The 15,714-nt window shown below is 38.2% G+C and overlaps 1 protein-coding gene across 6 annotated transcripts in view; it reads left to right on the top strand.

Moving 5' to 3' along the window:
• dnah9 (dynein, axonemal, heavy chain 9) overlaps nucleotides 1–15,714 on the top strand; it is a 180,119-nt gene that overhangs the window by 104,080 nt on the left and 60,325 nt on the right. For 5 of the 6 annotated variants that reach the window (XM_086064347.1, XM_086064346.1, XM_086064349.1 and 2 more), the window contains 5 exons: nucleotides 6,860–6,940; nucleotides 8,684–8,863; nucleotides 9,344–9,574; nucleotides 12,004–12,198; nucleotides 14,281–14,400. In XM_086064347.1, the coding sequence (XP_085920473.1) occupies nucleotides 6,860–6,940; nucleotides 8,684–8,863; nucleotides 9,344–9,574; nucleotides 12,004–12,198; nucleotides 14,281–14,400 (807 nt within the window). Of the gene's footprint in view, nucleotides 1–6,859; nucleotides 6,941–8,683; nucleotides 8,874–9,343; nucleotides 9,575–12,003; nucleotides 12,199–14,280; nucleotides 14,401–15,714 lie in introns of those variants that run through there. The other variant, XM_086064351.1, reaches the window with a different exon arrangement.

Here is a 15,714-nt window from a genome sequence, read left to right as displayed (position 1 = left end):
CTGATACAAAGTGGAAAAGTATTCTGTGGTCTGACGAGTCCACATTTCAAATTGTTTTGGGAACTTGTGGACGTTGTGTCCTCATTTTTATTTGTGTTTAACACAACCCAGCTTCATTGGAATTGGGTTTGTAGTTTAGCCTTGAATCAATGTTTTAGTGGTGTCACTTTGTGCAACACTATCTCTATTTACAGTATATGCCCTACAATCTGCACCACACACACACACGAGCATTTGTTAATGGAGAAGCCTTCTAATTAGAGTGCAGACTCCTTGCAGCAGCAAGAAACCATTAATGCACACTGTGCCTGTTGATGCATCTATACTACCATAAGCACCGTTATTTAACATTCAGTGCAGGAGGTTGTGCAGCTCACCAGGGGCTGCTGTGGTCATAATAAACAAGGGCCACGCGGGTTAAAAACAACACTAAAAGACTGTAGGACATGCTGTGCGAGTGTGTGATTCATCCATTCCGCAGAGGACGTTATTTTTGTGTTCCTCTACGTTTGTTTGGAGGTTGTGTCTTGTGCGTCTTCAACACTGAATTATTTTTGGATGATTAATGCCCTCATTGCCTACAGCAGTAAGAATGGTACTGCTACAGATAGGCGGGATTGTACTAATTGTACGGGTTTTCATTGCTGTAGTGGTACTAGATTTAATACATACGAGAAGTAAGAATAAGTGTATGTCTAATATATGTATGTATGTAAGACTGATTGGGTTGAGACAAACACATATGACTGAGGCATTTCCTAATGTTTAGCAGCAGGTAATTCCGACCAAGGACCAACAACAGCTAGATGCCCTCTGAGCCTCCGCTTGGTCCTCGTTGCCTCCAGTTGCATATGATCTGCTGACCTGAGGCACTGGGCAGGCGCGTAGACTGGCTGATTCCAAAATAAATTGCATTACAGTAATCCAGTCGAGATGTAACGAAGACATGGATTACAGATTCTAAGTGAAATTGTGAGCACAGGACCCCATTATAACAAAACAAAAAATTAAAAAGACAATTTTGTCCCCAAACGTTTTGGAGCCTAGGGATGCTAGCTCAAAGTGGCATTTTGAAAATCTTCGCATTTCTGTTGCCATCTAAACACTGTAAAACAGCCGTTTCTCAAAACAAGAAATGTGAGCATGTCACATCCGAAACAACAGTGGAAGATGGGGCCGTGTGTGTTTGCTGCTGTGCTTGACAATGCATCTCCAGCAGAGTTTATTATTGATTCAGCTGAGACACACTACATTTTTCAACCCAAATACACACAGGTTAGACGTTTGTGTAAATAGTACGTACTTGGCATGCATATTACAGTGTTTTCAGTCGCAACTCTGTGAACAGGGATAGTTTTGACAACAATGTCGCCTGTAGGTGAAACGTTTCAAAGATGCAGAGAAACAAAAAGCTGTTTTTTTACTATATTGTCTTGCCATTTAATTCCTGGGAGAGAGGATAGGAGGCAAACAAGGTAATCCGGTAGATAAGAAAAATAAATAGGAGCACAAGTTACCAAAATAAACTGACCAAACAGACATCACGAGGCGAACTAAAATGGATTCCAGCTGTCCTGAGACCCTAAACAGCAGAAACGGTAGCAAATAAATGAATGAATGCATGTTTGGGAGGTTTTACCCCAACAAGATGATGCTTATCATTGTAATAGCACTTTGCAACTGTGTAGATTTAAAACTGTTTACTGAAAGGCCCCAATTGTCTAAGAATAAATTGTTTTCAGTTAGATGCTTACAATAAAAATTCAAATTAATATTAATAAACACTAGGACCTCCATCAACTTGGATTTATTTATTTTATTGGCTGATTCTGATATTTGGAAAACAAAACTGAAAACCAAGAAATCCTCTGATTAATATAAAATAATTACAACGATAACAATTTTTAGGAATTGTTCTGTCCCTTATTGCTTACAACAAGCAGAACATTTTACTGTTTTACATTACTTTGTCCTTTAGTGTTTATTGAACATTACAATAGAAAGGAATTTTCCATTACAAAAACATGCAAAAAAGTGTTTACTGATGACTTATCTTTAGGTCAAAGACATATGTTGTATATGAGCAACACAATGGATGAAGTTGCTGGTAGTCCTTAAACATTTCTGCTACTGCATTATTTTCTTTACCACAAAGTCATGACTCATATAAACTAAACTAAAAAACAATATTTCTCAGATGTTGAATTATGTAATCTTTAAAAGAGATGGAGTTTAAACATAAGATATACACAGAGAATTAAACAGAAACAGGAGACATGAGTCATTGTTATTTTTGTGTCATTATAAACTTGAAAAAGCGACTGTTTTAGGTAGGGTCATTAAGTGACTGTGTTTTGGTTTGGGTCATGTGTTCATGTGGTCATTGTGTTTGTGTTATGGTCCTGTATTTGTTCCCTTGTAATGAAGATGATAATGTCAGTAATGATGATGAAGTTGTCAGTTTCTATGCAGCTGCAAGGCCCTTTGTGGTGATCTTGTCAGTTGCTATGTCATTTGTGATTATTAAGTTGTCAGTTGCTATGCAGTTGCTAGGTTCTATGTGATTATGAAGTTGTCAGTTTCTATGCAGTTGCAAGGTCCTTTGTGATGATGTTGTCAGTTGCTATTTAGTTGCTATGTCCTTTGTGATGACGTTTTTAGTTGCTATTCAGTTGCTATGTCTCTTCTGATGATGATGTTGTCAGTTGCAAGGCCCTTTGTGATGATGTTGTCAGTTGCTATGTCCTTTGTGATTATGACGTTGTCAATTTCTATGCAGTTGGAAGGTCCTTTGTGATGATGGTGTCAATTGCTATTTAGTTGCTATGTCCCTTGTGATGAAGAAGTTCTTAGTTGCTATGTCCCTTGTGATGATTATGTTGTCTGTTGCTATTCAGTTGCCTGGGTCCCATGTGATAAAGTTGTCAGTTGCTATAGAGTTGTTAGATCCTGTGTGATGATGAAGTTGTCAGTTCATATGCAGTTTCAAGGTGATGATATCAGCTACTATGCAATTCCTTGGGGCCTTTGTGCGATGTCAATTGGTATGCATTTGCTGTGTCCTTTGTAATGATGATGTTGTCAGTTGCTATGTCATTTGTGATGAGGTTGTTAGTTGCTATTCAGTTACTGGGTCCTTTGTGATGATGTTGTCAGTTGCTTTTCAGTTGTTAGGTCCCGTGTGATGATGATGTTGTCAGCTGCTATGCAGTTTCAAGGTCCCTTGTGATGATAATGTCAGTGTGATGATGTCAGTTGCTATGCAGTTGATATGTCCCTTGTGATGATGAAGTTGACAGTTGCTATGCAGTTGCTATGTCCCTGGTGATGAAGTTGTCAATTGGTATGTATTTGCTATGTCCTTTGTGATTATGTTGTCATTTGCTATGTAGTTGCTAGGTACCGTGTGATGTTGTCAGTTGCTATGATCTTGTAAATGTCACTTGATTTAAGCACCCAAGACTTAGTTGTTATGAGTGGTGGATTTCAGAACATGTATATATAATGTTCCTCATTTCAACCTGTTGCAGGCAATGGTTAGAGAGGAACAGAAGATTTTTCTCTAAATGCTATTGTCATGCTAAGAATTCCCAAAAAATTATTAAATTCAAAAGTCATTGTACGTGACTCTGATACTGAAACTCAATTACAGTAATTTCTGAACTACAAGGCGCACCTGACTATAAGCCGCGCTAGGAAAATTTGGGGAATACTACACACATAAGCCGTACCCGACTGTAAGCCGCAGGTGTTTTTAATCTTACCGCACCGGATTCCCCGCTACTTTATTTTCCATGATGAGGGTGCAAATTTTCTCACACTCGTTCTGTCTCACCTATTGTATTTGGGCTCACTAGGTTTGTTTTGCTCTGCTTGATGCTCTTGCGCTTCCTTTATCGTGTGCTGTGTCATCTGATGGATAAGCCGCAGGGTCCAATGCAAGTAAAAAAAAAGTAGCGGCTTGTAGTCCAGAAATTACTGTACTGTTTTATGAGAAATTAAGAATGTATCAAAATTGAAGACAATTATGAGGCATCGGGCACTAGTAATGATCCATCAATGTGATAACATGCTGAATCTTATCTGATTAGAAAGTGTTGCTTTACTAAGTGACCCTATAGTGTAGTTGTCAAGGAATACTTGGCCGGAATGGAGAAATCAGAGCTTGATGAAACTGCTTGTTAAAACTGGGGAAAGTGTTAAATTCTATAGGATGCAAACAACACGGATCCTGCTTGCATGTATTGAATATCACCCATTCCACGCACCAATTAATTGGGCCTGCTTCCCCACGCAATCCCCCTCCCTTTGCTCTTTCCCCCTGCCTATTCATCATGTTGATGGCTCACTTGGTGCTCTTCTAATGTTTGACTGAATCCATTGCATCCACTGTCACAATCTGAAAAGGCTGTCTCGCCTGCGGCCTGATTTCCTGTTTTTTAATTAGCTGAAAGACAAGCATGAAAAACAGTCTGTTTTTATTTCCCCGGTGCAGCATTTTGATGGAGTCAGATGGCGACGCAAGCCCTATTTGTCAAGGAGTTATGAGGACTTTGTAATACCCTTAATTTCTCTTTACGGCTGTCCTTGGTCTGAGCATGTGTGTGTGATTGTGTCTGTCTGTGTGTGTACTGATAGCAACTCTTATCACAAACCGTTCCATTTTATTGCAGATATGCATGCCATTCATTCCTAACTGTCCCTTTATCTTCTTGGACAGAAAAAGATTTGTCCTGGTATAAGCTTAAAGGTCACATGCATGGTGTCGAGCCAAATCCTGCAGGGCACAAAATGTTATCCGCAAAGGGTGAGGCCCCTTTGTAAGCTCATTTGTCCAGCTTCCCTAAAATGCCAAATATTCTTTGTGGTTTTGAGAGATTTGGCCGGATTGAGGTTTCTGTCACTCAATCCCAGAGCATGTAACTTTGGATCCAACAATGAGACAAAAAAAAAGACCACTTTGTCAACTAATGTGGATTCAATTTTATGATAGCAATACCTCGAGGGATTACGCATGCATTTGTATAAAAAAATTGACATGACAGTGTCATAAATTGTCAAATCCTAAGGGTTTGATTTATTTGGTGACATGTCACTATATGGTCATTAACATTCTCAACAGGGAAATTGAGGAAATCTCTTCCTGAGTATTCTCGATTCCTTTCTACATGTCCAGTGTTGTACTACTATAAAATTAGCATTTTGGGTTTATTATTATTATTATTATTATTATTGGGCGAGGTTTAAAAAATTGAATCGATATTGAATCGTTTTTCTTTTTCGAGCCTGATATCAATTCGTAAAACCATGAATCAATAATTGTAGTATATCTTTTTCCCATAAATTTCTAAGAAAATAGAATTTTAAAGCCCTTTTTTTTGTGTCTTAATGTTTTCTTGAAATTTACTGTTCACATGAATGTAAGTATTTTCTTACGTTTATGAAAGACCTTATTGTACTTTAAGACAATTCAGAATCATTTAAAGTTATATTTACAATATTGAATTAGAATTATGAAAAATATTTCATCCTTGCTGATATCAGTAGTTGGGTTTTCATCCACCCATTTTTATTCGAATTTTCAAGAAATGCCAAATTTAAACTGAATGGAAACGCTAGAAATTTGAAAAAGGGCCCAAAATTCTCCCAAAAAATGTTTATGCTTGGACGGGGTGGATTTTGCAACGTATCGAAAAAAGGACAAGGCAAATTTTGGCTATGGAAACACGTTTTGTGAATAAACGCTGACAAGACTGGATACAATTCGGACGTTTTGACCGGATATTATGCCACACATGCGTTTGTAGTCCCAAAGCAATGGCGGACAATAAAGTAAATGTATGTTTGGGGGGACGACGAAACAAAAATATTTTTGGAATTATTTAAAGAAGCGGATATTATTGCAATTTTAAATGGAAAACGGCAAAGAAACGCTAAGGTCTATCAAGAATCACCTAAAAAAAAATCATACGAAGTCATCGCGCAGCGCATTCGCTTCCTGGTTTTCTTCTTCTTGTTTTAAAGTACTTTTGGATCACATAAATATGGTGTATACAGTGGTGGAGTCCCCTCTCAATATTCGCAAAAGAAGATGAGATGGAAACGGGCATAAGTCGCATGTCCGTTTTGCGCATTTTCAGTAAATTTGCTTAAAATTTTTTAAACAAATGAGTTGTTTGTGGAACACTTAAGTGATTATAACACGTTACTTTCATTAACAAACTGAATCATTTAACCAGTTGCTGCCTCCACAAAATTGTATTTGGAATTTAATGTTTGTGGCGTTTTTATCATGTCCTTGATATTTAAGAAGAATTGATATTCCATAATAAATCAATATCAGATTGAATTGAAGTGAATCAAATCGAATTGAAGTGAACTCTTGTGGATCAAAATCAAATCAAATGAGAAAATTAGAATCTATACCCAGCCCTAGAAAATTATCAACATTTCATTGTTAAATTTAGCTTTCCATAAATCGCTGGCGTCAAGCCAAAACCTTATACTTCTGAACTCGTCATTTTTTAGGAGACCCCAAAAATGACATTGTATTTACATTGCATCATCAAATAGCGCAAGCCATTTTCAACACTTTAGATTGGTCAATAATTCATAAAATGACCAGAAGTGTAGATTTTTGAAAAAAAATTGACATTTGACAAATTGTTGAGGTTTCGGCCCGACGCCAACAATATGAAGAATAGTATAACTGGTCTTGTATTGCACGCTGTTTGGTGGTGATCTTGAAATCGTGATATGGCCGGCTACTCAGTCATCCAAAGCTCACCAGTTTTAGTTAGAGCATTAGCTGATGTTCACCTCCTGACCTCCTCATTTCCACGTTTCATCTTCTTGACAGGTTGATGACCTCAAGGCCAAGCTAGCCGCTCAAGAAGTAGAGCTCAAACAGAAGAATGAGGATGCTGACAAGCTGATCCAGGCAAGAGCATTTGTTCGCACTACTTCAGCGCACCAGCGCAACCTCGCAGATAAATGTTGATATTTTCCTTTTATACCATCTAGCCGGTTGTATTTGTCCTGAGATATTCTTCACTGACCCCAATAGCAAGAGGGTAAATGACATTTTGCTTGTTTGTACGCAAACAAATGGACACCATGTTGCGCCCTCCACTTGTTTGCTGTTTTATACAGCTAGTTCTTTGGAACGACTGCTAAAAAATAAATAAATAATCAGTTTGTCCACCACATTATTTGGCCTCTACAAGATACATAGGGGTGTTAGGTGATTACAATTTTAATCGCAATTAATCACATGACTTCAAAATGTTATATCTGTTCTAAATGTACAAAAAATTTACAATGAAATATTTCTTTTCTAAGTGTTCATACTCTTGTTAACATAAAAGTGGAAAAAAATGTTGCCTAATAGAAATATAGCTGCATCTTTTAGTCATTGATACAGTAATTCCATAAATTGAGTTAAAATTAAAAAGATTTACTGTACTGTAAAAAACGAGTGTGATATTGATTTGTATTGAGATAAATTTTCTGCCACTAGATGGCATAATTGCATTTGTAAACTTTCTTTTCATATTAAGAGCTATATAATCTTTAACATAAAGTAACTTGTGAAATTCTGCACATTTTTAAAATTGTCAAATACAACTTGGCCCCAGTCTCTACAAATATATGCATCATTATTACATTTATTACTGCTAAATTTTGACATGGACGTGTCGGCTGCACTGCGACTGGAATTCCCCCAGTACAGGCTTTCCAAGTAAGGGCCGGTCATTAATCGTGCATTAAAAAAAATAGTGGCGAAGGTTTTTGACCGGTGGTCTTCATTAACCCCCTTGTTAATGGGACGTGTGAATCTAATTAAGATGACTGTTCTTCCTAAATTTCTCTACCTTTTTCAACATTTCCCCATTCTCCTTAACAAGTCATGTTTTGACAAGCTTAAAGGAACTTCAAATTAACTCAAAATTAACTCACTAATTTTGACACCCCTAAACATACAGAGAGGTACAGAAAGTCCTCAGATCACAATGTAACAGGGTGACAATGTAACAGTTTAAAAAAATGCTCTTGAACGCACATTGACCACACCCTCATTTCCGGTGAAGGGGAAACATTCCAATTTTCTAGCGTGCTGCCGGCATTTCAATAGCGATACATCCAGTTGTTGTGGGGTGGCGTGGCTGAGTGGTAGAGTGGTCGTCCCCCAATCCTGAGAATTTGGGTTTGATCCCAGGCCAGTGTGAACAAGTTAAAGTATGCTTGAGCAAGATACTGAACCCCCAGTTGCTCCTATTGCCGTGTCATCAGTAGTCAAATTGTAAAGCGCTTTGAGGGCCTTGTAAGGAGGAAAACACACTGTATAAAGGAAGTACCATCTAGTAAAGTGTAGTTTAAGTTACAATTTTAACACTGACACTTGTGCAACACACTCATAAGTGTTTCAAAACCAGTGTTTAACACTGAGATTAGTGTAGAGTACTTTCAACACTACTGTTTAACACTATATAGTGTTGGAGTAACACTGGTTAAATGTGAAAAAAGCAACACTTTGAAAAGTGTAAAATTTACACCCATTGGTGTCAACACATATAAACACTTTTCTAGCGTAATATTTAACACTACTTAGTGTTAATGTAACACTGGCAATTGTGCTGTGTATAGTGCTCAGCTATATTAATGACAATGTGCTGGCCCTCAGGTGGTTGGAGTGGAAACTGAGAAAGTATCCAAGGAGAAAGCGATGGCTGACGATGAAGAGAAAAAGGTGGCGGCCATGGCTGTTGTGGTCCGTGGCAAACAAAAAGACTGTGAAGAGGACTTGGCCAAAGCTGAACCAGCTCTCATCGCTGCACAGGACGCCCTCAACACTCTCAATAAAGTGGGTCTAAGTGGGTCTGGTTCTTCCATTTTTCAGTGCTCACAATTGTGATTTTTCGTTTTTTAGCCTTTAGTTTAGTCTACACAGGTCTTTATCTTGAGATTAAATACAATTGAATATTATCTCTGCTGAAATAATGTATTCTCTATGCTCTACCGGCATTTTAGTTCATCCCCTGAAACCCATATAGGTTTATGTGCCGCCTGTGGGATTTTTAAAAACACCCTTTACATTTAAAAGGTTCTTTCTGTTCAAACAACCAGAACCGACAGTTCAATCACTGCTCTCCGAAGCTCTGTAAAATGTCCTAATTTGAATTCTCTGTTGTCTTCTCAAAGTCATTGCAGGTTAATCCAGGTCTTTTCACAATCCTTTCCTTTTTCCACCCCCCCCCCCCCCCCCCCCCCGAAGGCAGACCATACAGACCATCCACGGCTCTTTAATTATGCAATGATTCGTTCTATGTTTTCCCCACTTTAGAACAACCTTACAGAGTTAAAGTCATTTGGTTCACCAGTGGCAGCAGTTACCAATGTCACAGCGGCTGTCATGGTCTTAATGTCACCTGGCGGCAAAGTCCCAAAGGATCGGAGTTGGAAGGCCGCAAAGGTGATGATGGCAAAAGTGGATACTTTCCTTGATACCCTCATAAATTTCAACAAGGAAAACATCCCGGAGGCTTGTTTGAAAGCTATAAAGCCTTACTTGCAGGTGAGTTTTTTTCCCCTTAGGGCATAGCTAATATTGAATCTGAATATATAGTTATATTAATATCATGAGGCTGCTCATTATATCATCATACTTCCGCAGCATTAAATCAAATGACGCTAATCAATTGATGCATGCTAGTTTTTTGATGCTGCAACAAGATGACTTGCTTGTTATAAATAGCATTATGCAAGCATGTTGTTTTATTATACTGTCAGACTCTATAAAGAGTATAGTGTCACCTTGTTTAATGCACTAGCATGGATTTTAGCATTTCTGTTCTGTGTTCTGTGCATTTTTTCTATAAACTCTTCCACATGCTAAAATAGTTAGACAATGCAGTGCATTACTTATAACATTCTATAAACACAGAGAAATGTTAGTGATTTAAGCAAATTAATTGGTTTCTTTAACTTCAACATTTTTTGTCACTTTAACTTCCTTGAGGTTAATTGGATATTGCCTTTTTAATAGATTTTGGAAGTATGCGAATGACTAATGAATGAAACATAATATCCAATATAAATGGCCTTACCAGTTGTTTTGGAGCTGTTTAGTAGAAAATGCATTCACTGTTGTCAAACTAAAACTTTATAATTCTTTCAACTGCTGAGGGAGCCGTTTAGGCCAAAATAATTCTACGATAGGCAAGTTAGTTCTCTGACGTGAGGCTGCAGCTTTAAGCCTTTAGAACCATATTTGTAACTAAGATGGATATTCAAAACTGGCCCTCTTTACAAGACAGGGAAGGTCCATCACCATGTGTATTACTTACTTAATGGATGAAACCTAAAGGCCTTGAGGTGGGGACCTTGGACTTGTGTACCAATTTGAAACATTGCATCACAAATAACCATATCACTTCTGAGACCATAAGTATGTATTTATTATAGTCATTGTAATCCCTCAATAGGATGTTTTTGCTGTTATCCTGAATTTGAACCACTGGCTTGAAAAAAGTGTAAGGTTGATAAAACACAACTGTGGCTCTTTGACACGGTGGCCAAATAACTTAAATCCACATGAGAATGCTCCTGCACACTACTACCCTTTTTAACTCATTCACTGCCATTGACGACTATAGACGTCAAAAATTAATTTGAACTATTTCTATTGGTTTAACATTTTTTTCCACTTTTGTTAACAAGAGTATGAAAACCTAGAAAAAATGTATTGTACATTTAGAACAGATATACAATTTGTGATTAATTTTGAGTTTAAATAATTAAGTATTTAAACAAAAAAGAAAATATTAAAAAATTAGAGGCGTCAGACGATTACATTTTTTAATTGTAATTAATCGTATGACTTCAATAGTTAACTCATGACTAATCACATTTTATATCTGTTCTAAATGTACAATAATTGTTTTCCCTAGGTTTTCTTGCTCGTTAACAAAAGTGGAAAAAATGTGAAACTAATAGAAATAGTTCAAATGAATTTTTGACGTCTATAGCCGTCAATGGCAGTGAATGAGTTAACTTATTCAAACCCAAAAACATATAAATATATTTTTTAAATACTTTGTCCTTCACCCCCCAAAAGGTATTTATATGTTATTTATTTTTTTCAAGGCACTTAACACGCATTGCCTCCAGTGCTACTCAATCTGGTGTATCGAAGGTGTGAATGTTTGGTGGTGGCCGGAGGGGCCGTAGGCGCACACTGGCAGCCTCGCTTCCATCAGCCTGCCCCAGGGCAGCTGTGGCTACTTAAGTAGCTTACCGCCACCAGTGTGTGAATGTGTGAGCGCATGAATAATGCAACCACTGTGAAGCGTCTTTGAGTGTCCAAAAGAAAGCGCTATATAAATCGAATGCATTATTATTATTATTGTCTCCCTCCTCGAACACAGCTGAGAGGCTCCTGCAGAGCGTAATTATGAGGTGATGATTTGAAACATCTGGGTTGGAGGCAGGAGACACCGAAAACATGCAGGACTGCGGCTCTCTAGGACCAAACTTGCCTATCCCTGGTTTAAAGCAATTGTAGTTATTACAAAAAACGGCCAGCAGGTGGCTTCAGAGTATAAGAGATCAGCCAAAGCCATGTTGCAAAAAGCTCTTTTTCCCAGTGTTTTCAACAGGTTTGTGAATAATGATGAAACTTAGCTATATTCTAATACTAATTGCTGCAAAACAGAAACTGATCCAAATATACTTTTTTTCCTGATGAAAGAAGAGACTCTAATCTTTATATTTGTAGGTTCCATGTTTTTATTGCAATAGAACACAATATTCTGTGGGCCTTGCAAAATCAGTCAAAATCCAGTAAAACAGCCGGGAGCAAAGGGGGTTGCTTCAGTGAAAATGTCTGGGGGTGAAAGAGTTAAGGAGACCCATACCTTTCACAGGCGCTCCATTCCAATTATGTCATATAGCTTAAATTTGATTGAAGTGTTTCATAAGTGTGTATGTCTTTATTCCATCCAGGATCCAGAGTTCCAGCCAGAACTCGTTGCCTCAAAGTCCAACGCAGCAGCAGGTCTTTGCTCCTGGGTTTTGAACATTGTCAAGTTCTACGAAGTGTACTGCGAGGTAGAGCCCAAGCGCCAGGCTTTGAGTAAAGCCAACGCAGAGCTGGCTGCTGCACAAGGGAAACTTGTCACTATCAAAAACAAGATCAACGTAAGACACCTGACTTTGGATATTGATACAAATAAGGACAATGTGTGTGTGTTTTTTTTTGGGGGGGGGGGGGGGGTATGTGACGCAAACAAATCAAGGTTTCAATAATGGATCTTGATGAATTACAGTAAACCTCTGGTCAGTTCAAGCAATAACGAGACCTCTGTTGTTTGTTAGCTTGAGTTTTTTCATAGTCGCTCAGCAAAGCAAAACATACACATGCGGCTCTGTAACATCCGCTAACAAATTTCTGCAAACTTTAGCTCCTCCCCTATATACAAAGATCAGTTCAGATATATCACTTCAACGTACTTCCTTGACACCAATTAACATGTTGTAGAGCATGGACTCGGACTCGCCATTCGCATTAATTTCATTTGATTGTATTCACGTCTTGTGCTTTTCCAGATACAAAACTAAAAACAAAGTGATGAAATAACAGATCCAACAGATGAAAAATCCAATTTGAATGAAATGGTAAAAGGATTTAATTTATGTCAGCGTTTCTACATCATTCTGTGGGTGCCCAAAGAGCTCCACAAAGCCTCCCTTTCACGTATTTGCAAATTTAATCTATTGAATTGGAAAGTACAGGGGCCGGCTGGTGACTGCATGCCACAGTTTTAACTTCTAAAATGCCAAAATAAAAAAAACAAAAAAACGTTGTAGCCAAGGATAGAATCCAAGTCGGGTATTGCGCCTATTGGTGTTATACAAAATAAAATTCTCCACACTGATGGGCATCGGTAGCATCATAAAGCTAAAGCTAACTAGCTGAGGAGACCTACCTGAGGAATCTTTTTTTGCCAAACATGATGGTGTGAGAGAAATGCTAACGACAGAGGTTTGAAACACTGCCAAGATGGGCTTCATTTAGTTTGTACTGCTCAGCAGTTAATTTAATCCTCGTTAGCTTTATAACGCTCCCTACATAGCTACATCTTACACATTGAATTATCCATTAAAGAGACAGTACGCATAACAGTGGGAAAATATTTCATTTTGATCCCAGTGCAAAAATTTGGATTTGATACTCGCTCTACCGATTGCCGCACAGTCCAACTATGTTCCTATTAGACAGTGCTTTCATGGCATTTTGTGGCATTAGGATGTCTTGGAAAGGGCTCAAAAATGTGAAAAGGGGAGTTTTTCAGCTAATAATTGAGGTTCGGTTCAACTGAAAAAAATGTGAATAGTGATAGGTGGGATTGTATTTAGAAAAAAAATCTAGTCTTCCTGTTCTTTAAATGTCTCAGGTGTGCGTTTTAACAGCATAGGTTGAAAAAATACTTGTGAAGCGGATGCATAAATATTCTTGATGAATGAACGTGGATGAACCCTGTAGATATATGAAGTAATAAGAATTGGATTCCACAGAAATGAAACAAAAACAGCCTGAGGCAATAAACTGAAGAAACAATTCATGAGATGAATTATTTTATCACGCTTTGAGTGACAGTTGACACATGAGCTCAGCCAGTAATTATATACTTCCCAGCATTTCATCAATACAAAGCTGGTGCGAGTGCTATTTAGGCTTTTACTGTTCATTAATCAAAACTCAACCCATCAGCCTAAAAACCCCTATTGATAATAGCAGCTGTAAATAATTGTTTCTCAGTGGCGCTTGACATTCACCACCTCATAGCGGCAGAGAGCCCCAGCAGAGCTTGGAACTCTGGGCGGCCTGGGATGCTGCGGCGGTGTCTGCTGCTTGCGTCAAATCCTGCAGAGTTTACAGTGACGATTGTTAATAAGATCCAGCATGACTTCTGTTTGTCATTTCTCAGCCCCCTGTCAGATCATTTGGGCTAAAAAGTGAGTACAGAGGGAATAAGCAATCCTCAAACTAATCTCCTGAACCAGTGTGCCTACACCGAATAATCCTGTTTGTCCTTGTACTAATTGCCTCCACGTGACAAATAAATCCATCGCGGACAGAATGATGAATTTTACCCAACTTTTCACTCGCTCCCTTGTTTGTGTCACTTACAGACTCTATGTCCATGCTGTACTTTTAACAACTGACAATGATTGTTCTTTGTGTGTGTGTGCGTGTGTGTGTGTTTGACGGTGTACCAGCATCTTAATGAGAACCTGGCCAAGCTTACAGCAAAGTTTGAGAAAGCCACTGCAGACAAACTGAAGTGCCAACAGGAAGCAGAATCGACCGCGCACACTATTTCCCTGGCAAATCGCCTGGTGAGCATATTCGTTTTGCTCAATGCATTAGTCCAACACAGCTCGGCACAATAAGGATGCAAATTTATACAATCAGTAAACATGTGTGGATGTGGGGAAATTGGAAGCCCTATTTCAGTGTTACCGCTTCTTCCTTAAACTTATCAGCAGGTTATAAAAAGATTGCACATTTTAAGTATTGCTGTCCTAGTGTTATTAAAAATCGGTGCAGTGAAAGGGGATATGACACAAAGTACAAAATTTTGGGGGCGTTGCAAATTTTCAATAGCATAAATACTGTTGTTACTGTGTTTTTGGTTGGTCATGTGGTATTTGTGTTGTTAGTCTGTTATTTGTCCCTTGTGATGATGATGATGTTGTCAGTTGCTTTACAGTTGCAATGGTCATGTGCTGTATGATGATGATTTTTTTTCAGTTGCTTTGGTCCTCAATTTGTCACTCATATGCCCTGTAATTTCAGTTCTGTATTTGTCATTCTTGTTTTGTTATATATGTCCTTATTCTGTCATATAGAGTGAAGCATGGTGCAAGCTGGAGTTACTGAGTGACATTTTTGTCAGTCTGTCAAGGTTTCTTCCATGCACTCTGCAACCTGAGGTTTCTTAGCCAAGGTTTTTTCATCAAGTTCTTTGTTTGAATCCATCTGCATCCAGCCCTGCTCTTTGTTGTTACTTTGTATTTTGTATAGAAAGGCTTTCTAATTTTTAGCTTTCGTATCTTGTCTCCTTTTGGGTCCAAATTCTGCACCTTGCGTTATAAACATAAGAAAAAGAAGAGTCACAGCAGTAACATGTTTTTTTTGTGCTCATTCTTCCTCTGTCCTCATCCCTCATTTTTTTACATACAATATGCCACACTATCCTACACAAACTTGTATTAATCCTTATGCATACAATCAAAGATAGTACGTATGCTGTCTCCTTCTCAAATGCAAATCCATATGTTTGGTATCTCTCTCACTCATACGCATATATGTAATTCTGCTGACTGGAACAAAACAAACAAGAGGACTGTTGACGCTGTTAATCTAAATTATTATTTGCTAGCAGAATGGCCGACAGCTGCAATAATAGGAGAATGTTTTTCTTGTCTTGCAGTCAGTCACGAATATCAATGCAAATGTTACCAACATGCTGAAGTGTGCAGTGTTCCTGTGATGTATGCGAGAGAAGTTACTGTGACGCCCAAGGGCAGCGTCACTTAAGTTTGGAAAAGCCAGGATATTAAGTTGAATACTGTTGATCCCTGGAGGAGAATGGCATCACTGCTGCAGTAAAGAGTAAAGGTGTTGTTACATGAGCAGAGAGGCAGTAA

This window comes from Leptonotus elevatus, chromosome 20, assembly GCF_054856555.1.
Source record: "Leptonotus elevatus isolate MCC_2025b chromosome 20, RoL_Lele_1.0, whole genome shotgun sequence".
NCBI lineage: Eukaryota > Metazoa > Chordata > Actinopteri > Syngnathiformes > Syngnathidae > Leptonotus > Leptonotus elevatus.
Note: the sequence above shows the minus strand (reverse complement) of the source record. Positions and strands in the feature narration are given on the sequence as shown.